Source organism: Sparus aurata, chromosome 20 (assembly GCF_900880675.1).
Source record: "Sparus aurata chromosome 20, fSpaAur1.1, whole genome shotgun sequence".
NCBI classification, from domain to species: domain Eukaryota; kingdom Metazoa; phylum Chordata; class Actinopteri; order Spariformes; family Sparidae; genus Sparus; species Sparus aurata.
Window position 1 is genome coordinate 7,757,893 of NC_044206.1, and position 27,013 is coordinate 7,784,905.

At 41.1% G+C, this 27,013-nt stretch overlaps 1 protein-coding gene across 2 annotated transcripts in view; it reads right to left on the minus strand.

The window, feature by feature from the left end:
- The window catches only part of pemt (phosphatidylethanolamine N-methyltransferase), a 61,706-nt gene that overhangs the window by 11,120 nt on the left and 23,573 nt on the right, over positions 1-27,013 (minus strand). The window contains exons 3-6 of one of the 2 annotated variants that reach the window (XM_030401265.1): positions 21,768-21,883; positions 10,730-10,875; positions 7,623-7,734; positions 5,384-6,516 (exon numbers count right to left, since the gene is read on the minus strand). In XM_030401265.1, coding sequence (XP_030257125.1) covers positions 6,489-6,516; positions 7,623-7,734; positions 10,730-10,875; positions 21,768-21,883 — 402 coding nt within the window. In that variant the 3' untranslated portion in view covers positions 5,384-6,488. Of the gene's footprint in view, positions 1-5,383; positions 6,517-7,622; positions 7,735-10,729; positions 10,876-21,767; positions 21,884-27,013 lie in introns of those variants that run through there. The other variant, XM_030401264.1, reaches the window with a different exon arrangement.

Here is a 27,013-nt window from a genome sequence, read left to right on the forward strand (position 1 = left end):
GCCTTTGATGAAATGAGGGCAACCTCAATGGTTTTTCAAGTTTGAATAGTGGTTTGATTGTGGGTTTCATGCAAGCACAAGTGCATGCTGTCATTAAAGCAGAAGGGGGGCATACCAAACACTAAGATATTCAAAGATTCACCCAAATTGTTAATCATTTGTAATGAAACGAATGGTGTTGCATTTGAAACAAATGCAAATGTATGTTGGCTTGTGGACCAAGACTTTACGATCGTACTCTATCCGTTGTAGTAACTCCCCCCAAAATTGAATGTAATAGACGATAACAACATAAAGAAATTGCAGGAAAAAGGGAACGTTTACAACCCCCATTTTCAAGGATGTAGAAATTGGGTCACATCTAATGCAGTATTCCAACAGCTGAAACCTCAAAGGTAAGAGCTGCTTTAACTACTTTGGATTTCAGTGTTGGAGCAACCAGGAGGTCTGTGTCACAAGACCTGAGGGGTCTTGTGATGGGCGTGTGTTGTGTGAGGCTCTTAGGAGCATTGTAGGGACAAAGTAATGGTTTTAATGCATTTCAAAAAGGAAAACAAGCTGAAGCACAGATTCACTGGTGTTATATAGTTCATGTCATATGTTTCTTCTTACAAAACATAGATGCATAATCATACTTCTACCACAGGAGCTTTCCTGTGATCATGGTGTAGCAAATATATGCATGAATACATGCTTTGTCCATGAAGCTGAGGCCCGAGATGCATTTAAATGTTTTATGACCGACCTATCTCTATGCTGTCCTCTAGTTATGTGCACTGGTGTCAACCACATGGTTGACTGGTAAGTGGAGTGATGCAATTTCCCCCAAAGCAGAGGGTGAACTTTTGAAAGTAAGAGCGTTGTTGTTTTGTCTCGCCCAAAGACACTTCCCACACACATAACACATGACAAAATGGTCTGTGATGTAACTTCACCATACTGATAATCACTCTGGTAAACGTATTTGTGCATTTAATCCAGTGCTGTTGCAATCAAAAGCCCATTTTTAATACTGTATGTAGATCATGTAATTGTGTCTTGATGCATGCACAGGAATTGATGCATGCATGTGTGAATGGAATACAAAGTTGTATAGGTGACAGTTCATATAGACCGCTAAAAAAAATTAAACGCTTAAACTTCGCCTGCTTTGGTGCAAATGAAAGTGACAGCTGGTGCAATGGAGAGGCAAAAGATAGAAAACCGACACAAAGGGAATGGTTTTGCATGTGTCAGCCACAGACAATTGCCTTTTCCTTATCCCTATCCTGATCCTTCTCTAGTTTGGTGTTCATCTAGTGTGCTTGCCACTACTGGTAGCATGAGGCGGTACCTGCAGCCCATTCAGGTTGCACATGAAATCCATCTTCTCCAGGATGGTGCATCCATATGTGTTGTAGCAAGAAGGTTTGCTGCGTCCCCCAGCACAGTCTCAAGAGCATGGAGGAGATACCAGGCAATGGGATGGTACATGAGGAAAGCTGGACAGGGCCGCAGATGGGCATCAACCCAGAAGCAGGGTCGGTATTTGCTCCTTTGCACGAGGAGGAACAGGAGGTGCACTGCTAGAGCCCTACAAAATGACCTCCAGCAGGCTACTGGTGTACATGTTTCTGATCAAACTGTCAGAAACAGACTGCATGAGGTGATGGTCTGGAGAGGCATATCCTTGGAGGGTTGCACAGACCTCCACCATGACTGCTGTTAGGTACTAGGAGGAAATCCTAAGAGTGACTGTCAGACCTTCTGCCAGTGCAGTGGGCCCTGGATTCCTCCTGGTGCAGCACAATGCCCAACCAGAGTGTGTATGCAGGTCCTGGATGACTGGCTCTCTCGTCCCCCTGACCTAAATCCATTGGACAACCTATGGTGGACAGCGTATCGATGCATCCGGGTACTCAAAGTACAGCCACAGACTGTCCAGGAGCTCACTGATGCCCTGATCCAGGTCTGGGAGGAGTTCCCCCAGGACATCATCCACGACTCATCAGGAGCAGGCCCAGACATTGTCAGAGGCCTTTCACACACTACTGAGTCTCATTATGAGTTGCTGTGATAAAATTCAAGTTCGCCGGTTGATACATGTTTCTTTTTTTTTGAACAGGGCCCAACATTATCAAAAACTGCCATAACTAGTCAGTGAATCAATTAGCGCTAAATCAGCCAGGACAAGGTTATCTTACAGATTTTCACTTTATTGCTTTCAGTGCTGAAATCAAAACGTCTTAACTCTGAAAGCAACATGTCGGTCATGCCAAAGCAGCAGATTCAGTCCTCCACCCAAGACTAGAAAAGATACATTCAGTCCAAGACACAATAACTGTTATTATGCGGGACAGAAGAGGACAGATTCTTATGAAACAAGATATTGTGTCAGATTTTTTGGTATTGGTATATCATATGGTGATATGGCGATATGGTGTGTTAGTGATGAGCATGTACAGTATTATCTTAACCGGTATCTGTTTCATGAGCTACACAATCTTTATCTGTATCCATACTCTGAGTTGGAGATGCTTAAGCAGGAAGTGGGTTTCATTAGGCCTGTCACGATAACACATTTTGCTGGATGATACATTTTCCCAGAATTTATTGTGATAAACGATAATATTGTCGTTTTGTGACCAGTTTTCAACTAATATAATGATAATGGCATAATAATGCAAGTACACCCTTTGAAAGATCAATAAACATTTATTTCTAAATAAATAAACAAAACAACCAAAAACAATAAATAAAATGGACTCTCAGTCTCTGTTAACATAAAATGCACTTAAATAAAAAAAACACTTACAACCAAAAACAATATATAAAATAGACCCCTTTGCTGATAGGAAAAAAGCACTCAATTAAAAACCACACACAACCGAAGCAATAAATAAAATGGATTATCAGGTCTCTGTGAACAAAACTGCACTTCAATCAATATTAAATATTAGACTCAGACGTAAAGAGTGATACATTCCCTAACAGGCAAAACAGGCAAAACTGCCAATCCATCCAGTATCTATGCCTCCTCCATGCTGCCACGATACCTTGGATCCAAGATGGTGGCCTTTCTCAGAAGGACTTGGATTGCAGGTGAGCTGTTTTTTTCAGTCAGTACCTTGCACGTGTTTCATTTAATACTGGCTGTCAATGCAGTGCATCAAGGCCTGGAGAGAGAAGGTTGTCTTTAATCAGTTCCAGCACAGGCTTAACTGAGGACACTGTGACGTGGAATTATATATTTATTAATTAATTAATTTATGTTATATTATTTTTATATGCCAGTGGATACATACTGAAAGACTACAGTCTCAATTACATTCTACTGGTTATTATATATATATATATATATATATATATATATATATATATATATATATATATATATATATGCTCATGAAAGTACATGCTCATGAAAGTACAGACATCACAGGCTACTATTAAATAAAAATAACAACTCTTTAAATATCAATATTAAATATCAAAATATCAATGAATTAAACATGACTCACCAGTATTAGACTGTGTTGGGCCTCACTCTGTGCCTTCCTCAGGTCTCTCCTCTTAATCCAGCTCAGGTTGAATGTGTTGACCAAACTTTTACAGAGTCCTATGGCACGCACTGTCAGATCTTTGTCTCTGTCAAGACCATGGCAAGATGGAGGTTGTGGCCAAAGCAATTGAGCCATGGCCAGCCAAGATTCTTTATTGCAGCAACAGTGTTAGCACCATTGTCTGTAGTGATGCAGACTAGTTTTTTGCTCATCCAGTCCGCAGTATGCTAAAGAAGACTTCAGGTTTTCCCCAAGGGTGTCAGCAGTATGGTTATGTGGGACAGATCTGGTCTCGAAACACTTGGAGTGCAGGGTCCAGTCAGCAGTTATGTAGTGTATGGTCAAGCTCATATAGGGGGGTCATGTTTGAACTGGAACACATATCTGTTGTGGCAGAGTAAAATGGGATGTCTTTGATCTCCTTCAATATGTCTTCTTTCACGCTGTTGTACAGTTGTGGGATTGCCGTTTGTGATACGTACAATTCGTACTGGCTGTCAGATTTTTGCAGCATTTGTTGAAATGCTGGCTTTTCGACGGTGCTAAATGGCTGCATCTCTTTAGAGATGTACCTGACGACACTCTCTGTGAGTGCACACCATTTTTGCGCTGTCCCGTTTGTATTTTGTTTGCCAACTAAACGCCTCACTGATTGTTGACTGTCGGGAAGACAGAGACGGCCCCTCTTTGGCTTTGGTTGTGATTGTTTTCTCAGCTGGGAAAACTGCATCGGATGATTATACTTGAGGATGCGTGTTTGTTGTGCTGCTGCTTTTAGTTGCTACTGTTTTACAACAAATGCAACATACCAGCTTGTCCAGGTCAAGTGGTTCACCACGGTCATTTGTTTTTAATCTGAAGTGCTCCCTCACTGCAACCGTCGCGTTCGGCTTTGACACCCATTCCATGTTTGCTGTTATTCCTCCAAATCTCAACTAGCGTTATCTCTGGCTTGCTACTCCTCACGGGGCTCTCATGCTGCACTCTGTGTTATGTCAGCTGCAGGGCCCCGCCTCCCCACACAGAGAGAGAGTGATTGACAAGAGGCTTCGTGTGATAGACACGAGGAAAACAAACAAGCATGCAAATGGGATTATCGAGGCCGGCAAAATTATCGAGCTTGTTTTCATTTATCGCACGATTAATTGATTTATTGATTATCGTGACAGGCCTAGGTTTCATTAACTGGAAGTTGTTTATGTTCACAAGTTTGTTCACAAATTCAGAGAACAAGCTTTTAATATGTAATTTTGAATAAATAAACTTCAGTCACCTACAATGAGAATTTGGATGACTGGATATTTGCGTCAGCCGAGTACTCGCTCAAGCTTCAGGTGTCCTGTTGTCTTTTCCTGGTTTTAAAGGCTGCATTACAGTAAAGCAATGTCATTTTCTGAATTTACCACACTGCTCCAACCTTATCAAATACTTGCCTTACCCACTTAGTCATTATATCCAAATTACTGCTGATAATTTAGCAGACGTATCATGCGTAGTTATTTTGTGAAAGTTACCAATAGTGATCCATACTATATTGAGATCTATGGTAAAAAAGAAATATTATGATATGTGATTTCATAACCAACTAAGCACATTTATGAAGCGCTTTTGAGATTTCAAAATATCCTGATACGTATTGTGTGTCATGACATATGGCCTTTAAATATGGTGATATGAATTGTAGTATCTGCAGCTCAAACAAGTCCAGCATACACCAGCATTCAGCCAAGTAAAGGCTTAGTAATAATGCCAACATGCAGATATTTAACAGATGTGTTTACCATTGTCACAATCGTGCAATTGTACTGTTTAAGCATGCCTTGATTGGCTAATTAGTAACACAAATTACAGCTTTGGCTGATGTGAATGTCCATTTCAAAAGGTATTTGGTTATAAACCAAAGTATTATTGATGTTGGTGCTAGATGAATAAACAGTATATGACCAAAATAATTCAGTCTCAGGGAAATGTGAAATTTAATTCATTTGTTAGTTGTTCCAAACTAAGCTGTCAGGAGCATTTATGATATGCACCCTACAAAATACAGTACAGACTGTGGACAAAAGGAGGACTACTTTTGGACCACTGCTCCAATACTGCTCGCATTTGGTAAAACAGTTCTTTTATGGGGTAGAACATATCACACGACATGTAACCACAAACAAAATAATGTCATCATGTAACAGTTTTATCTTCTATCTATAGCGACACGAGTTCATCTCGTGATCATGCATTAGTCTGAGTGCGACTGCTGATGACTGTCAGCTAATCTGTTGTCCGGGTCAGACAGACCTTGAGTGGCTAATGTGTGATTTCTGGCAGAGTGATGGGCTTGTGCAGTTTGTGTATCTGTGTCAAATTTTCCTCTCAGTATGTTCTTCCATTGTAGCTGCACAGAGTGTGGTCTTTTTGTGTCTTTGAGGACAGGTCCTTCAGGATCACAGAGGCACTCTCGGTCAGAGTGAAGCGTGTCCTTCAGGGTTTTCAGGCTTTTCAATCACGACTAAAAACACACCTTAAGTGCAAACTTTACAAACAGAAAAGAAGATTAAACAGGAAAAACATTACCTTAATATCAGGCAGATAAGTGTATAAATATGATTAGGCTTGTTTTATGTTTCCATGGATAAAAAAATCCTAAGGAGAGCTCCTCAATGGTGGTCCTGTTAGAAAGCTCAGGAACATGTGAGCATCTTCACTCGACGATGTTTTGTTAAAGGTCCCATATTGCTGTTTTCATTATGAAGAAGGTCTAGGTGCTGTATAACACTTTGAACGTATCAAAATGCTCAAGCAACAGGGAAATGCATGAAGCCTGTCTCTAGAGATTGGGTCTCTTAATGAGCCATGAGGACTATTGTAGCTGCCCTCAATTGTGGAATCACAAAGTGGGCGATGCCTGTTCAGGCCTGTGAGAGCTGACCAATCAGAGTAGACTGGGCTGTTTCAGAGGGAGGCCTTCACGAGACTGGTGCTAAAAAAAGAACATTCCGAAAAAAAAGGATGAATGGAGGTGCTGCAGCAATGGACAGTATGAGAAAGTGTGTTTTTTTTTACATTAAAGCATGCAAATCTATTCTGGTAGACACAAAATAAAAGTATGAACATGAAAATAAACACAATATGGGAACTTTAAATAAAAGAAAATGTGTTCCTTGTGTTTCATCTGAAAGCTATTGTGGCTTTAAGGATACATGCATTAATCTTATTCAAAAATACCGCTCGGGGTGTTTTCATCATCACCCACCAAAACAAGTTGGTGATCTGGACATTATTGAAGTCTATTCATAGAGCTTCATTATCATTACTGTATTGCCCGAGGGACATCAACAGACAAGGCTGAAGACAGGGAGGAAGACTCTGGACAGCAGAACAGGTTGAGGTTTACATTAGAAGATGGGAGAAAGATGGAGGTTACTGAATGTACAAAAAGTATGAGAGAGAAACAGGGAGGGGAGGTGATGATGAAATGAGGCAATCACTGGTATGATCAGCCAAAGCTCGCAGAGCAGGAGATACGGTGCTGAAGGTAAATTAAGTTCAGAGAGAGAGAGAAAAAAAAAAAAGCGGAGAGAAAACGGGTCAAAATTGGTCACAACAAAGGGACTGTAGAGGCAGTAAGATTAGGAATGGATTCCAGGTAACAACTCTCTGTGAGCAAGAATTGGGGGGGCTAATTGCATTTATTGGCGGCTGGCTCGGTGAGCCTGAAACGCTCGTCTAGCAACAAACAAGGCTCCGAGAGATGTGGTCACAGTTGTCATAGAGACGAGGCACATTTTAAAGTTTATTTTTTATTTTTTGCCACAAACAGCATTTTCCATTCGCAGGTAGCAGCTCATTAACTATGCCTCCTGTGTGCCCTCGCTGCATTTAGAAGCATATGACGTACGTTACCACCTTGGCAGCCAATTCATTTTATTCTATTCATGCCATACCATCTCCTCAAGTAATGGATAATGATGAACCTGGTTAAGAGAAATTGTGTTGCAGACCTTTGCAATGACGTTAAATTCAAATAACACTCTTGTTGACCACAATTACACACACACATACACACACACACACACGCATACTTACATGAGTGCCAGGCCGAGGTAGTTGGCAGTGCTGCCCCAGTACATCGGGTTCTCTACGATGTTGAAGGGAAAGCCTGTCACCTTCTCATCCATCAGAATGCCAAAGTAATCACCTGGGACACACACACACACACACAGAGTGGGTTCATTCTCTAGCAGGTCGAGATGACAGAACTCTGCCTCTGTTTGGCATAAACACTGCAATTCATAACTAATGTCTGACCATTTCTAAACCCCCTTTTTCTGTACAGTGTGACACAAGACGCTGGAGCTTATCCCAGAATGCACTGAGCGATTAGCAGGAGGGCGTAACGGCTGCACATCTTTTCTCCATGCACCAGTTAACAACCAGTTAAGGTGGACACTTCACACCGTTGCCATGGGTTCCCGCTGTGTTTTTCGACCTTGATGTCTCGCTGCAAACTCAGACCAGAGAGATTTCAGTCCACTTGTCACGATACAATCATTTTTCACAAGTTTCTGACAAACAGCGGTCAGACTGACGAGGCACTGTCAGGGAACATGACTCCCGGCTCCACACAGCCTTGTTACTGCAGCGCTGTCTGCCTGCCGCACCGTCACCTGGCTGTTACTGATGTCAACAGTGTTACAGCATTGATATGACCTCATGGGAAAACTCTGGAGTTGAAGTCCGATCACTGCACCAACGCAAAATAGAAACAGAAATGGCGATGACACATGCATTTGTCAGTTTTTCAGGAGAGGGTCGCAAGGTTTTTCGAGTTTCTAGACATGTTGAAACAGTGTCTGTTGCTCATGGATGCAGTTTGAGACTGATGCAAAACGTATTTTATAGTTTTTCGGGATGTTTAGAACAAAGCGTTGGATGTCAAACAAGGTTGTCTGGCTACTTATGCACAGGTGGTTTTTAGCTAATAGAAAATCGGGGGCAGCTGACCTACTGTAGGACAACGCTCACTGTAACCTGAGCACTTACTGTTGTTTGCTATGTAATAAGTTCCCTCTGTATTGTGCCCACACACACACACAGACACACACACACACACACACACACACACTCACACACACATACACACACACACACAACACACACACACACACAGACACAGACAGAGGCTCCCAGTGGGTATGAATGACCTGCTGAATTACACATGTGGTGCTGCTGGCCCCGTTTCTCTGTTGATGTCCAGGTTACATAACAATAATCACTATGTATGATAATTTACGGGTTCCAAGTGGGGCAGGAAAGAAAAAAAGATTATATAAACAAATATGTTTGGTTTTGAACAGAAAACCAGCTTTAATCGGCCTTCGGAACAATATGGTAACCTCATTTTTGACCTCCAAAGAGACTAACGGCGAAACACTCAAAGTTACAAAGCCAAGCAAAACATTTTCCGGTGTGTTCCTGCGTCACTGTTTCATTGTAGTTATGAACATGGCCAGCCTGGATTGAAACCTGTAGGAGTAATGATAACAGAGGTTAGAGAAGTAGGTCTGTGATCAAAGTTTGAATCCTGGGCCATCTGTCTGAAACGTTATCACTCTGCGTGTAATTTGATTGTGTTTAGATCTTTGTTTCTACCCCTGGGCCGTCAGTTGGAATCCTCGGGTCACAGTGACTCAAGGGGCGTCAGACACATTAAATCACAACCCACAGCCAAAGGCTATCACCTCTAGTATGTGTTTGTGAATGTTGTTGGTGAAAGGATGGAAAGGAAACATGGTGAAGGTAGTTTGTGGTGAGACATAAAAATCAAACGTGGTCGAAAGGTCCTAAGACGTGATGGATGAAACTGTATGCTAATGAGCTGGCCAATCTCTATGACAACTTATTACCAATGAAAACATGTGGCACGGCTGAAACTTCTTCAAGTGGAAAGTGCACAAAATACACAGTAAATTGATTTGAAACGCTGGGATTAAAAACAGTTTTTTCTATTTTTTTTTTTCTATCTATTTTTCTATTGTTATTGTAGCAGGGCGGCTTATGAAGGTTGTCCTTGGCCATGAGTTTATTTAAATGAAATGTTTTAATCCCTTTGAGAGCACTGATGTTTTTTGTTTTTTTTCAGTATATTTCTAGCACAGGGTTGATATTTTAGCTGGGCACAGGAGGAAAACTTGCAGTGTCCAAGAAGGAAGGGGTTTGTCCTCTTCTACCGTGACATCCTGAAATATGGATATTTTCTGAGATGGTTTATCTGAACTGTGAAAACCTCACCTGTTTCAATCCTACTGGGCATCCCGATATTTAGATAGAAACATAGATAGTTTATACAGCTATTTGACAGGGAATCCCAGTATGGTATACTAAAGTGACACTGCATTCTTGTAAATTACAGGGCAGCAACTTGTCCTCAACTCTGGCCTAGTCTCTGGTGCTTCTCATCAGTCACAATGTTATCTTTGAAGAAAAAAACATTGTTTACGTTTCTGTCTTTATATGTGCTGCTCCACATGCCGGCAATGTCCTATGAGGCTGGTCTGCTCGATCTGCATAAAAATTAGGCTACACGCACAAACATTCTCTTGCCAACTCGTGCAACCAGCTGACGCTCCCGCTGCCCTCCCCTCTGCCATCACAGCTGGCGATTGGTGAAGACAGAGCGATGGACTGAAGCATTTCAGTACAGTGATAGGCAAAGATGGTGCAGAACTGAGACAGAAAGTCTTGGTCTTGGAGATGACTCACTGAAATGACTGACCTAGAAACTAGAAACCAGAGCTTGCCAACTCGTCATAATGGCGGTGTCACACTCGTCTTGGCTCGAATCGATGCCTACATGTGCTCAGCAATGCAACAACGGAAAACATGTTTGTCAGAGAGACAGATGCAAAGACATTTGCGTGTCACAGAGGCAAGGATAGGACAAATGTTCGCAATCCATAGAGATGAGAGTGGCTACTTGGCAGCAAATTAGTTCACGTGTCTTCATGCACTTGTATGTCCTCGTTAGAATACAGCACGTGTGGGCTTGTCTTTTCCCATTTTTTCCCCAAGAACGAGCGAAACTGTTCTCATGTGGATCAAAATGACTGGTTCCTGTGATAGCCCATCCTACTCACTATGAAGCTTTCTGAGGATTGTACGTTTTCAGTGTCAACCGAGTTGTTTGTACCTACCTAGGAATGTCCCAGTGAATCCCAGAGCCAGGAAGCTGCTGACCACCAGCAGAGTGCCCAGCACAATGAGAGCCACGCCAGTGTAAAAGACATCCGTCCTGTCCATCACCTCCCACCTGGCCTGGGCCTTCATTGCCACCGTCATACTGCAGGGAAAGAAATGAATCAAAATCACCTTTATTCAGCTAATGTATTATACATGCTCCAGTTGTGGTTATTAGTGTACACTGCATTTATGTAAGCATGCAAGAGACCTTAGGGGTGAATTGAAGTGGTAAGGAATAGGAAGAGAGATAAACGTAGCAAAAAGATGGCATAGTCGCCCCTGTTGCTTTGCTCCAGACAATGAACTACTGAATCAAATCAACCATTTTTGAAAAAGAATTGCTTCAAACAAATTTGCAGCTGCAGTTTAAGGTGGAATGTTTTGTGGGACAAATTGTGTCACCTCAAACTACTGGCTTATTTTTCTCTTCATTACAACATTTTAATATATTACTTTACATTATTAATCACATCAAACTGCAATATATAGAAAAAAGTAGTGACACGTTTCAATGAGAGCCATACAGCCATCTAGGTTGCGTTAAATCGACTTTGGACACAAGTCACATATGTCCTCAACTATGTGTTTATTATAATGTGTTAAATATGAACTGTCATTTAATAATATTTGAAGCACTCTATACAGTTGTCTTGGCACTGTTTATTGTTCCCATCTGATGGAGTAGAAACCTCTAAGAAAATCACTAATATGCCCATTTTAAACACTCCCAGACAATCCTTATACCTTCAACTTCTTGTTGCAACCACAACCACGTCCTCCTGTCAACCGTAACACTGACAAACCAGTGTCGGGGATTACGCTTAGCATCCGTGGCCCTAGTTATTGCGATGTGTCCTGCTCTTTTGGAGCTAGTCTGCCCTTATAGGCGGCTCTTTGGCAGATGGACTACGGTGAATCAGCAGCTTAGGCTATCCGTGAAATAAATCACCTTGATTAGCTGTTCTCTCAGTCAGTAAGAGAGGCGGAAACAGAAAGGGAATGCCAGTTTGAGCCTTTTGCGGTATCATCCACGATTTCACCCGTTCAGTGCGTTTTCTCCTTATTTTGTGCCTCCACTTCTTCGCCAGTGCCATTCGCAACTTTTATCAGACATACACTTGATGAGAAGTGGCTTTCTTAGCAATCGTGATGTGAAAAAACGCCGCTCTGTCAGTTAAGATTTGTATATCCGCAGTCCTGGGTCTTTCCGTTTCCCTTTTTAATGACCAATCCAGATCACCGGCGCCTGGTAGCATGGAGAGCTATCTCTCCTCATGCTGGTGCAGAATGTACAAGCTAGTTGGATGTCGCCATAAGTGTTTTTACGATGTGTTCATACCCAGCTTTTTGAGTCGAGACACAGGTGAGGCACTGTTAAGATTCTTCCTTTAATGTTTGTTTGGTGTCTCTGGACCATTACACAATCAGATGGTAGCATGCTAACATTTTCATCATAACAATTACAGATTAAAAATGCTAATAATTAGGAGGTTAGATGTTGCTATGTTCACTGTGATTAGCATGCTACCCTTTGCCTGGGAGATTCAGATACATTCCCATGCGGAGGAGAAAGAGCAAAGAGAAAGAAAACATCACCAGCAAAAAGCTTGTAAGGGATCAAAAAATTGATTTTCCGCTTGTCTCTTGGTAAATGAAAGAAAGGATGGCTGTATTCTTTGAGAAAAGCTGATGACGTCACCAAACTGATGACTGCTGCCTGCTTTGCTTAGCAATGAATGAAATTGCCCCTCTGTGTTGTCTATGTTTCAGCCCATTAACTGCAAGTTGCATTTATGTTACTGCTGACTGTTTTCCAAGGCACACGGTTTATTATTGATAACTTTACATTTGGACAGTTTTGAAGTACAGGACGAACTAAACTTTTTTGACCTGGTGATGGTGCTCAATGGTTGTCAAGACATTTCACTATAAACCAAAACCTCATTATGGCACAAGAGGAACAGTCTAGGGTCCCAAAGTCATTGGAGTTAATGCTCTGAGAAGCATGAATATTTGCAAAACATTTTTTTTTTTTGCGAATCCATCTATGTTGAGATATCGCATTAAATACATTAACACTGTGACTGCTAAAGGAAACACGAGAGGAAAAGTCAGGGGATCAATAAAGTCAGCAGGACTCTTCCTCTGCGGACAATGAACGTCACTACAAAATGTAATGGCAATCCATCCAACAGCTTTCAAGATATTCGAATCTGGATCAAAGTGGTGGAGTGACACAGTGCAAGATGGTACGTTATATGAGAGTATTTCTAAGCGCTTTATCGTAGGCGACTGGCTCTTAGAATCTCCATGACCTGGGTGACTGAGAACCTTCATCAGCGGCATGAGAGCAAGGCTAAAAACTTACGTCAGCGAGGCAGATACTTCATGTGCTAATGACTGGTAAGGGAGGGATAATGTCCCCTCATACAGACAAAAAACGCTTAACATCATGATGTCAACACCGACGTGAAAAGGAAATCAGAATAGACCCCTTGTGTCACTGAACGAGGGCTGGTACTGCAGCTGTTTTAAATATTCAAATTTTGATCTATTTTCAAACCAACCGTGACGCGGCATCAGAGTGCGACAACTAACTGACTCACCATGACAGTAACAGGACAACCGACAGAGCGAATACTTTTAAAATGTTCAAGGCATTCCACATTGATGTAATCTTTAATAATTCAAGAGTGTGGAGTCACATTTTCCCTTTGTCCTTTTTGTCCAGGAGAATTTAATTCATTCTTTTACTCACTCATTCCGTCCACTTTTGTTTTGTAACTTCATCCGAGCCAACGTTAATGGCATTTTTTTTAAATTTGAAGTGTGACACCTGCAACTGGGGTTTAAACTGCAAAAAGACAGCTGCCTCTTCTCTTGCAAACTCTCCCACAGTCTCTTTGAATGCACAGACTGTTTGCGTGAGTACAGGCAGAAAGAGGCCGCTTGTTAGGGAGAGTGCTGTTTTAACCCTCACTGACGTCACACTCAGCGGTCGGCGCTGACAGATGTATTGAGGGTCCTGTGGTCATACAGTAAAAGCATTTAAGTTCTGTATCCACTGTGTTGTCCTTCGATGTTTGAGTGGAGAGTTTTCTGAAAGGTTGAGCGTCTGCTTTTAAAGGTATTGTGATGTCATGGGAGGTAGTATCAAAAGGGGGGGACAAGGAACTACTACCAAGGATCTTCAATTCAACAGGTAGCCTGCGTTTGGAACGGAGCACCTTCATTGAACAGACATTGCATTGTTCGTATTGTGTTTCAGTCATCCATCTGCCTTAAAGTACATGTTACACTCATGCATGCACGCACCCACAGCACTGGCTTTACTGCTACAACACACCACATATTATTTTCTTTTGTTTTTGTTTTTTGTTTTTTTCAGAAAGTGGAAGCAAAAAATAGCACGTCTACTGGCAAGCCACCGCTACTGTATAGAATCCTCTTACACTCTAAAAAGCAATATTCTGTCTGTTGAACATTGTTTATTTCACAAGTAGTTTAATCACAGGTATTTGACTAACAGAGAACCACAATTTAATCACTGAACTGATATCCTTACTCAGTAGTTCATTAGTCTATGGGGAACCTGGACACTGTGACTTATTGATCCCTAACATCTCTTGACCTACTTTTTCATGTTTTTCTCAAATTGTTGCTCTATGAATACAATCTGGTGGTTATTATTCCCTCTTCACTACTCCACTCTAATCACTCAAAGTGGCCTTTCACGCACAGGAATGCTGGCCATACAAACAATGCTGGCTGCATCAGGGATGGAAAAAATGTGAGGAGAGCGAGGGTATGCAGGTTTTTGTTGCTGGGAGACCAATGCCACTACATTGATCGATGTTGCCCGTCCCTTTGTTTAAGTGCATTCCACGTTGTTTGAACCTACTGTGTATGCAACGTTTACAGATAAAAGACATATGAGGAATTTTGGTTTCCTTACCCGCTGGCTTTAGCGTGTAAGAAAGGAAACAGGCAAGACAGACTTGTACCGGTGTTATGATCATGAAAGCCAGAACAAACAAAAAAATCTTCCATCCACAATCTAATGTTTTGCGTCACAGTATCAGGTCGGCCTGTTGTAGCCGAGGTGCACACCTGCAACTCAATGATGAAAACAAACATGCGTTATTAATGTCAGTTTTCCCAAAGCACTGCAACAGGTCAAAGGTAGGCTTGTTCTTTCACTGAAAACACACAGATTTTCCTCAGCACCAGTTCTGCTGTTACGCAAACCGCCTCCAGTAGCAAATCCACAGCTCTACATGGGCTTCCCTTCCTTTGACCAAATTTGGATTTTCTGGATCCAGTTTATGACAAGATGGCAGTGAGAGGAAAATCTCATATCCAGGCTTCTAAATGTCATTTCAGATCCTTAATCCATGCCCCTTGTAGTCTTGCTTCTCACATTCTTTAAACAAACCGTGGAATAAATTGTCCAGAAGACAAAAACGTTGCATCGAAGTGAAGAGAGGATACATCGAGATATAACGGCTGGAAATGCTAAATATTTGTTTTTGGAGTGAAGTGAAGTGAATGCTTCATAATGCAAGAATGTCAGATCATTTTCGTCGCAATCCACCCGTTCAACCTCATGTTGTTGCTCCAAATAGTGTCTCAGTCTCATAAATTGAGATTCATTTATTTGCAAAAAATAATGTCCTGAAATTACACACACTTCAAAAGAATCAGGTTTATTGAACACCATATTTTGGTCACCCAACCTTGGAACGGCAGCCCACCTGATGAGAGTCAGCCAAGTCAGCAAGATATAGTGTTAGCAGTTAACATTTTTGCAAACCACTGATATGTCCAAGGTTGACACTTCTATCAGATTTTGTGCCATGTTCACTTTATATGTAACATTTCCAGCCGTTTATGTGGCAATCAAAACACGTATTTCTGCCAAACCATGATGTTTTCCTAACTCCAACAAAGTGTTTCTTGTGTCGAAACCTAAGTTTAGTGTTTGGACAAGAGAGAAACAGAGAACTCAACCTAAATAAATGTTAAGTTACAACATGACGTGTAACAATTTTACGTCTGAACTGTGGTTTTGCAGAAACATACTTAGCTGACAAAGTACTAAGGTGAATGGGTTGTGAAGGTTTGATGACCAAAACATGGTATTCAGTAAAGCTGAATAATTAAGGTTAAAGAAGTGAAGCTTGAGGGTGCCCTGATAATTCACTTAATTGAGTGTTTGCCTCAGGCACTAAGGTTGAGAATGGAGGTCCAAGGCCACTCTGTGACTTTTGCTTAAGTGAGTGCAAGAAAAATGACATGGAAACTCTGAATTAATTGAATCCTTTTGGAAATGTTCTGCTCAAAAACTTCCTGGCGTTGCAGCTTATAATCGAACACACACTGGTGCATAGGCGGATGCATTTTTGTGTGTGTTTGCGTGTGCGTTAACACACCTGTGTGTGCGATGCTCTATACAAACATGTCTCCGAAATCAAAACTAGGTTTGGAGTTAGAAAGAGAAAACTAGGTTACGGGGTCTGCGCTGTGAGTCTTATGGCGTCCTCCCTTTGTCAAAGGAAGCAGGAAGTGTAATGTGATGTTCCACCAAGTCGGACACAAAGGGCAGCTGCTGGGCTGTCTGTTGAGTAAGGTGCAGGGGATACTGCTGGGATGTGGATTGGAAAAGAGATGGGAAAGGGGGTCTGGGGAAGATGTGCGTAGGGGGTTAGTGGGTACAAGGGACTAAATGCCAGGTGTATTGTTACGTCTGATGATGTATCGACTAAATAGAACAGCTTCTAGAAATGGGACAATAAAGCCACACACCTGTGATCTTTGGACCTTTAAGAATACAACATGGCAGGTCTGATCACAGAGAAAGACAGCCAAAGGAGGAGGAGGAGGAGGAGGAGGAGGAGGAGGAAGAAGAGCATTAAGTATACAAGGGTCAGGGAGAGAAGTGTGGGAGTCAGACAAAGTCCCTTTTAAACTGTGTGGCTTTCACAGCATAGGTCTTATCTTAATAAAAACGTCTCGTAGCAAACTTTATTGCTACACTTGGGTGCTTTGTTCCTTCTGTGAAAAAGTTTAACGTGTGAGAGGTGGGCAGGCCTCACTTCCAAACAGAAGGATTTCACAAGCCGGTGGAGTCAAGGTCTGTTAGTTCTGTCATGGTCAAGTACCCAAACACATACACCCACCGTCCCTTCTGACATTTCAAACCAATACATAGTGGGAATGCAGCGAAAATCTAGATTTACATTGTCGGCTGATGCGGCAGTTTACAACAACCATACTGTCACGTCAATCACAGTTCATGGGTGTTTCTTTACGTTGCGTTCGGACATGAAATGACCTTTATTAGTACTGATGCACTGGGAGGACACAAAATAAAAATGTTATCTCCAACTCATGCAGGATTTTTCTTTCCCTTGGAGAACAGCTTGTTAATTCAGTAATTGAAAAATTAATGATTCTGAGGTGGCACTATTACCTCACTGATGTTATAAATAAAACATTTCTGAGTTTAAAATTTCTTCTCCAAAAATAGATCGTCCCCCTGTGATAAGTAGTCCGAACACAACCCCATCCGAGAATAAAGCATGAAATGATTTCTACCTACTATTTGTCAGCCTGGTTACACATAACATTGGATTTCTAATTATAGGTTTTGGTATATTCGTTATTTAGCTTTTAATACCTTCTCAGCATGAACACAAAAGCAGTGTAAGTGTGACATTTTCACACGTAGTACTTCTAAATGTGTAAATCCCAATCTTCCCATCTCATCTGGCTTCCTGCCAACAGCAGAGAACAGCAAATTAACACTCTGAGTTAATTAAAAAAAAAAATTGACTTGTTAAAGCCTAAGCGCTCCCTTAAGGTTTATCATTCAGAGTCATCAGCGGAGAGTATCACTGCAGTGTACTTGACGGATAAAAATACACAGCCCGTATCCTCGGCATGTCCGTCAAACAGCCTATACATCTGTGTTGGAGCTATGATTAGCCTGTCAGTCTGCGAATTGGCATGTCGGCGTGTGAGTGAGTCCATCAGACCGACAAACAACCAGCACAACAATGAATCCTAGGGGAATTAGTCTGCTGGGCAATCAGTCCATTAGCTGGGATTGGGAGAGCTGAAATAACACACTTCCACAAAAACTCCCCAACTCGCTCGCTCATAGCATACTAGTCCGGCTCACTTGATGTGTTTATTGCTAAAACAGAAGTTATAACTCACGAGGAGTAGCCTCTCAAATCCGTTCCTCTCCTGGATCAGCACATGATGCGTCAGCTCTCAGAAGCAAGGCACTGTTTTTACTTTATTTTTTTTTCTGCTGGAGTTATGCAACGAGTTGACTTCAAAACAGTCATATCTGTTTTCTGATGACATTAAGCAAACATTTTTATCTAAAATACAGCGTTTCTCCTTCTCTTTTTGAAAACTTGCCTCGAGGTTAGAGTTGTGATGACGTCCACTGTTTTGAGTTTCATCATTGTGTGAAATTATTTTTTTAAATGTTTTAATGCCTGAGGAGCTTTTCTTTACAAACAACAAATGGGCCAGGGAGTGATTTGTAAGCTGTAAACATCCGTTTGTAGAGAAGTTATTGTTGGTCGGTGAGAAACCAAATCAACCCTCTGGACATTAAGTCATTTTTGCTCTGTGGGGCAGTCACAATGTCATTTATTGCTCCCTTTCAAATGATAAATCATGCTGGTTGTATTTTATTAGGGCTGCACAGTTTTTCAGAAACAGCCTTAGATTGAATGTTTAATAAAGATGTTTTTTTTCCCCCTTTGTCTGATTTGATCTTCAATTAACAGCTAATCAAACTGCCACTGTGCAGCACCGTAGACAGTGTTACCATCCAGCTACCCTCCTAATCACTATGTGATTGTGAACGATGTGGCCCCTCCCTACATAACAGTGGAGTTTCGATCTACCTCTGTGAATACAGTAAAAATGTGCTTGCCTCCGTGACGGTGCTGTGTATCTATCTGAAAATAAAGGTGGTAATGTGTGCTTGGTGACACATGAAGCACAAATATGTTCCTTCAGTCGGATTTTCTTTTCACGTAATTAAACTGTTTCCTGTCACATTTCATTTGGATTTAATTGCACAGATATGAATACATGCGAGGTGTCAGTTTGAAATACCTTAATGAAAAAATAATGCATGAATACAGCGTGACTCACTCGGAAAATGCTGTTCGGAAAGAATTTAAATGAACAGCCTGTAATAATCAGTGACATATTTTGTACTTGAATATGAAAATGTTAGTTTTGTACCGATTTCCCTTTTTTTTGTTATCAGCTGTCTTTTAGCCGTCTTGTTGTCAGTTCCACATAAAAGAAAATATTATACATAACGATTTCTTAGTGTATGATTAACAAAGGAACAAAATACCATTTACCTTGATCTACTTAGATACTTCCTTTTACATCATCAAAAGTGTATAAAACAGGCAGGAGTGACGTCTGGGGAGCTAAATCTCATTCCACAATCGAGCCTGTCTAGACAGAAGCTCTGAATATAAAGAAAGGGTAAAATAGACTCAAATAGCCCGCAAATTCCCTATAATGTGAATGTGATGTGAATTGTCTCTATGTTTCAGACGGGCGACCTGTCCAGGGTCAACAAGTTCTCACTCCCAACTCATCTTACATGACAGCTTGATCAGTGGCCTTCAAGGGGTGTTATCTAACAATTTCTAGCAATTTGTATGGATTAATCACTTTTTATTGGCCATTTGTAAGGAGATTGTTACGCTGCTGGACTGTTTTCTTTGTGAAGTGCTCGGTCTCGGTGCCTCTCTATGCTCCGCTAACAGAGAGCGATGGTAGCTAAACGTTAGTTTCAGATGGAGTCCGTTGACATGAATTAACTAGCACAGCGCAGAAGTTCCCCAGAGCCCTCTTCAAGCTTTAAACCATGATGCTCCACCTACCCCTCTAGTATTGGTTTCGCACTTAAGGACTCCTCAGTTGATCATTAACAGTGGGATGAGAGGGGAAACATATGTCTGTCATGGGTCGACATTACCTGCAGGAATCCCCCAGCGGCAGGAACGACATGGTAATCTCTTCATTAACAAGATAAAAGCGTCTGATAACCTTAATTGATTATTTCAAACTCCTTACTCGTTTTCCTCAGAGTTTATGACTACGGCTTTTAGTTTTGTTGATTAAATGAGCCACGATATATGTTACAGTACCTTACTGCGTTTATGGAAATGTTAAAAATAACTGAAAGCGGCCTCTGAAATCATTAAATCAGAGTGAATGAACGGCCTGTGTAGGCGCATCTAATTCATCCTTAAAATGGCAGCGACTGCGCTTTTGACTTTAGCTGAGCTTTTTGTTGCTCTATAACACTGTTGCTTTCTGCTGCCTCAAGATAGCAATCCGCCATCAGTGCACTTGACCACACCTGACTTTAAGACAAACATACCCAGGGGCGCGAGTACATTTGCTATTTATACAACATGGGCGCTGGGTGTGAAACGGCTTGGTACAAAAACTAAACTAAAAACTATGCATTACTAAGGCTATGAGTGCAATTGAATGGCAGCTACATGCTACCTGTCTAACTAGCTTTCAAGCTAGCTGTCAGCAACCCGGCTCTGTTCAGCCTGCCCGAGCTTCACCACATTACACCTCTTGGCCAGTTTTTTGGTAAAGCCCGGAGCAAAAGTCGGTCACTGCCAAGATGGTGATGGCCAGAGGCACCACATATAGTGTCCTCAGAAGCCTATGGGTGTTATCGTGGAGACTACATTCGAGTTTTGTACAGTCTTTGAGTACGTCCCAATACGACTAAAAAGGGCCTTTATGTGTAAAATAGTAGGGCTCTGCTTTAATAAGACACAAAGTAGAGGCACATGCAAGCGTGTGCTTTTATACTTGCCAGGAAACCGTGTTACAGGATATTTTTTTAAGAGTTACTTTACTATGATTAAGGCTTAAGGATTGAACTAGCCATTATTCACTTCATTCACATCTTCCGTTCCTCAGAGTGAATAAACTGTAAAGTCACAACTATTTTTAGGATCTGGTGTTGCACTGTGTGTCGATAAATATTCTCCTCAGAAGAGAAAGCTGGCAAGACAATTTATCGCTTCGAGGCAGCTTGTTCCAACCGCGTTGTTGCCTGGTAACAGACATCAGACATCCTTTGGGAGCCTGCTGGCATACTGTATATGTGTGGTTTCGTTGTAGGGTGCTTTGTCACCATTTTGATCTATAGTGGGAGGTGTGGGAGCGTGTATTTCCACTGGGTACTGCATGATAGCAGGCGTAGGGCGACACTGGCACAAACAGAACCGTAGGCACAGATAAGGATGGGAGAAAGGAAGAAAAAGCGGACACAGAGGTGGAGGAATGAAGAAGAAGCACAAGAGTAAGGGATATTTTTTTTTTTTTTAAAGAATGCAAGTTAAAAACAGTGAGTTTTCCTAGAAACTGAACGGACCCATCAAAGGATTATCAACGATGCTCAGTTTGGTAGGAAAAACCAAAGAAAAAAAAAAACAACCTGTATTATTGAGAGAACAGTTATATAAGACAGGCCTTCATTCTGATTCGTAGTCAGTGGGATGGAGTGGGCATAGAATTTGATGGATTTTCTTGACAGCATCTTAAAGGTAGGGGGCGCTGTTCTTTTAGAGCGAATAAAAGCTAAAGCTCTCTCATTTCATGGTCACTGCAGAATACTAATCGCTATGTGTCCAGGGTCCTTTGTCTCTTGATATACTGTAAACTAACACAACAGAAAAAGAACTCAAAGAATGATGTGAGACGGACACCTCTGATGCATATCAAGAGGATATTGAGCTGGGGGACATTGGACCCTAGGAATAGAGAGATTTGGCAGATTGTAAAAGTTAAAAAAGGCTTAATTAAGAAGGTATTATTGAAAGAAATAGCAATTGAAGACAAGATGTATCGAGAATAAACCAGGAAAATAACTGTAAATTACTAGCTAGCTGCAGAAGGTGTGTGCCTCACCTGTGGCTGCGGTACACGTTGAGCAGAATGATGACAAAGCCCAGGCAGTAACAGGCCAGGTAGGGGCTACCAAAGAGCTTGGACAGTCTCCGTGTGCGGTGCTCCCATCTCGCCACCTGACAAAAAACAACAGAAAGGCAGAGCACAGGAGACGTGAGATGATGGTGTGTGTCTCGTTAACATGTGGAGGTGAACGGTCCAGAAAACAACCACCAGAAGCTAAGTTCTGTGTATGTCAGTATACAGATGGATTGATTAATACTGCTCAGTGTTTCCCCTAGGTTTTTTTGCTGGCGGGGTGGTATCCGCGGGATGGGGGGGGGGGCTCGTCCTGCTGAAAATGTTTCACATTGAAAATGTACATTCAGCGACTTTTTACAGTGTTTTACATTGAAAATGTACATTCAGCGACTCCTCAAACCTCAAGGTAATGAATAGGACAATTGAATTTAATTAAAACACAACAGAACAACATTAACAAAACAGAAACATTCAAACACTTCATTAAAGGGCTGGGCTGTGCGGGGCTGTGCGGGGCTGAGCTGGACAGGACAGGTTAGGTAGGGGCTGGGATTTTTTGTGAGTCTGGCAGATCCTACAGAACATTCCTGAATTAAAAAATTATATATATATATATATATATATATATATATATATATATATATATATATTATAATCTATTTAAAAATTTGGCCATCAATACAAGGCCAGCTGACTTGCTATCTTGCAAGGATCATACAAGCTGGCTTACATAACATAATAATAACAGCTGTTTAAAGTTTTGTTCCGATTAATTCGGCGCTACCCAAGCCAGCCGTAGTAAGTAACGCACTTCTGGTCATTTTCACAAAAACAAAACCGTTGTCCTTTAATTATAAAGAAAACCATAAGGAAAGAATTTGCGCTTTTATTTTATAAACTGGAAGCGAACCTCCCCTCGCTATGGCTAACTTGAAACCGCCGTAACTCTGTTTTAAATTCGCTATAGCGCCGGTAACATCAGGTTTTAAAGCTTTTTCGTGTGAGAAAGTAGCCGTTTAGTTCCCCGTTGTGCCGCCAGTTTATCCAAATAACGCTTGTTTGCACATTTGCTCCGACGTGGTGGGAGAAGTCCAGACCAGCTGCACCTGTAGCGTAGCGGCGGAGCAGCCCAGCCCGGGTCTGCTGAGGTGATCTGCGGTCAAAACTTCACCGTCATACCGGTAGAAGAACACGAGCCGATTAATTTACCTGCAGCTTTTTGGAGATTAAACACGGGCTGGATAGCTTCATTCCAGAAGATAAATGTAGGTCTCAGAGATGAAAATAAACATCTGTGGAAGCTACGTTAGCTTATTTGAATGAAAAGTGTAAAATGTAAATAGCATCCGACAGTGTGCAGAGAAATAGACAACAAGCGCGGGTTGGCGCCTAGATTTTCACGTTTTTCAAGGGGGGCGGGGGCCCGCGTTGGCGCCAACAGAATGGTAGGGGAAACACTGCTGCTATCCGCTGGGAAACCTAAAATGAGACACAATGACATGCATGCAAGCATGCCGGAGCTGTCTTGTTGTTTTTTTTTTTACAGTTCTCACCATGCATATCCCACAGGTAAAAGGCGGCAATAGATCTTATGTAAGTGGTGGTCACAGCTGCAGTTGCTCGGATGCACTTTCAAAATAGAAAACATTCAGCTCCTACCGGTTACGCAACTTTAAAAAGCATTTGACCGGTCTGTCTACAAGGTGAACCTGTCCGTCTCTGACTTTACTAACAGAAAGGGCTGTTTGATGGACGGACTGTGGGCTGAGGAAGTGCGTAAATGAAACACAGAAAACGTGTTGCTATGGCAACGTCTGTGTCTTTTTTGCTATGTTCAGGAGAAGAAGGATAGAAACACAAAGGGGAAAAAGGATAAAGATTCGAGGAAATAAACTTTATACGTTGAGAAAATATAGAAATTGAGAGGAGAAAGGAACATGACATCTGGTTTTTGATCTCTACGTGAAAGGCTGAGCATGAACAGACTTATATAAAATGTGTTGGTGTCAGACAGTTTGACTATGAGTCGATGAGCACCCTGTAGAAGTGATTGGGAAGGCGGGAATCACACCTAAGTCTCCCTTCCCATGTTCCCCGGCACCACACATCCACTGTCTTTTCACTGCAGCTGCTGGCAGCTTCTCCCTGATGTCTCTTTCTCTCTTTCCGTGCAAAAAGAAAATGACTGCTATGTAATTAAAGTCCAATCACTTGAGCACTTCTGTGACTCAGACTTGAGTGAACAAGAAGTTGATTATATTAAGGTCTGCCCAGCAGGACAGTAGCACACAGCAAGCCAGAGAGAGAAAGAACAGTACCAACGGAGGGATTAATGGTATGCATTTACCTTCCAGTTGACAAGTTTGTGAATGCAGAGATGAAAAGATGACAAAGCGCATTTCAATGTTGATGCAGTATGAATGTGAGACATCATGTAAGAGCACAAATCATTGGTATTTTGTCAGCCATAACTGGCTCACCTTTCTGTTCTCACTCTTTAAACCAGAATCCAGTGCTCTAGCCAAACAAGATATCAAGCTAACATTAGCTACTGTTATTTGCACTAAAATAAAATTCAGATTTCTGCTGTCGTCTTTGTCTTTTTATTCTACTATCCCAATCTATAAAGATGTCAAGCTAACTTCAATAACTGTTGGCCTTACAGTGAATTTACCTTCTGTTGGCACGTTTTCTCTTGCATTTCGTCTTCAATTCTAACAAGATACTAAGCTAGCACCAACTGATTTTATTTGGACAGCTAACACTAAATTTACCTTTCTGCTGGCACATTTCTCCTAAATCCAGTCTTCAAGTCTAAGATATCGAGCTAGCATTAGCCCTACTGTTATTTAGATGGCTAACACGGAATTGACATCTTATTTGGCGCTTTTTCTTGTGAATGTAGTTACGTAGTCTATCAAGAGAGCAAGCTAACATTAGCTAATCAGCCTATTGGTCTGCTAACATTCATTGAATCTTAACATTAGCATATTTTCAGCTCAAACTATAAACTTTTTAGATTCTTATCTAAAAATTGAAAGAAATTTCAGTCATTGAAGTGTCTCTTATGGGGATGCTGCTTTTGTGTTAGACAGTCTTGTTATTGGAGTGGGCTTGGAGAATAAAGCTTATAATTACATTTTTATTTTGAAAAGAAAAAATAAATTCTATATAAAATGCTGCCCATTCTTTTCTTTTATAAATATTGAAGAAATGTTGTTGAGGATAAAACTATTTATTCAAACTCAGGGTTGGTAGAAGAAAAACAGTAAGGTCATAAATAATGAGGACTATCCGACCAATTCACGCAGCGAGTTAATGGCAGGTGGTCTGTTGATAATATCCCTTTCCTTATTTTCCAAAGCAGGCGTCTCAAGTTTGGATCTGTGTGAAGGTGAACTCTCAATCTGACTATTGTGTTACAGCACATTATTGTGTTTCATCCTAAAATCCGTAATCAGTTAGTAACTGTGATCATTAAATAACTGCTGAGATGCTACAGCACAAGGTAGAGGTTGGACTTTTCTACAGGCTAGCTTCTGTTCGGTGTGTTATTTCTATTTAAGAGGCGTCTTCAAAAAAAAATTATATCCAACCAAAATCCAAATCTAAAAATTAAAAAAACTAACAAACTTTAATTGCGGTATGCTTGTGGACATGTCTCTTCCAAACACATTTCCAAGTACATCAAATTTAAAAAGGCATAGGCTATATCAAAAAAGACATGGCAGCATGGTAGGAGAAGGATGTCATAAGAAGAGGAAGTACATTACATAACCATTCAAGTATCCTTAACAAAAGCACAATTTATTTCCAACTGAAGATACAAATCTATATGAAAGTAAAATAGAGAAAAGGCTTAGAAAGAGATGGAGATTGATTGCACATGGAGAGGAGAAAAAATTGCTTGCTATATAAAATGTATTACTATATGCCAAGAGATGTATTGTGATCACTGACAGTGACGTAGGTGGCTCAGAAGTTGGTTCATGTAATGCTTAGTATTAGTATATGCATAATCCAGCTACCAACAGCAAACAAGTTTTTACACATAACGTTTTCAAATTGACCGAAAACAAAAGAAGGTCGAAATTGCAGGACAAAGTAGTTTTTGCCTTTACTTTTCAAAAAATATAATTTTCCAACAGTCGTTGTCAAGTGTTTGAATAAGAGTCATGTGACGGGTTGGCGGCTAAACATTTAGAATATTATCATGTTTAAAGGAATAGTTTGTGTTTTTTGAAATGGGGTCATATAAAGTACAAATCTATAGTCGGTCCGTTCCTTACCGTAATTGTCGATAAGCACAGCCTCAGTTTGGAGAAGCAGAGAGCCGCTCATGCCCAGACGCTCAGCTTTGTACTGCAGAGAACGGGGTCCAGATGCATTATCTGCGAGTGGCAGAATACGGTGCGAGGCCCAGTTGTGCTAATGCGTGTGCCAAATGTAGTGCCAAAAGAAAGGGCGGTCTGACGGCAATGTAAGAGGTGTGAATTTTCTCTATATAACGTACCTTTGAACTGTTATAGATTTTTTTAGGTGAGCCTTGTTTTAGGTGGTTAAAATTCGCTTTGCATCTGGACCCCGTTCACTGCAGTACAAAGCTGAGTGTCTGGGCTGGAGCGGCTCTCTACTTCTCCAAACCGAGGCTGCGCTGATCGTTGATTACGGTAGGGAACAGATCCACTATAGATATGTACTTTATAGACCTCACTTCAAAAAACCCTAACTATCCCTTTAAACTCATGAAATCAATTATACTATAATAATGTACATTATTATTATTATTATATCATTTTATAATAATAATTTTACACATTTTGACAGTGACCAATATTTAGTACTCAGAAACTAAGACATTCATTATGTTTCTCAATATAATGTGTTTGCTTTAGAAATTGACCAGTTCTTTCCGTTTTAACAACATTTTAACCCTGCAATGTGCTTTTAGCTGCAAAATGTCTTAAAAACCTTTGGCAGCACTTGGCATCATACTGTAATTGCTTTTCTTAATTTTCTCAATAAAAATGATGCACTCGAAGGGAAAACAGTTATCCTACCTGACTGAAACTGATACTCTGAATGACAATTACCTACAGATATATTATTTTTTTTACACAACTTAAGCGTAACTGGTGTTCATGAATAATGCAGGCCTATGTACGGCAAATGGAATCACACTGAAAATAGATTTTTCAAGGAAAGTAAATAGTCCACAGTGACGA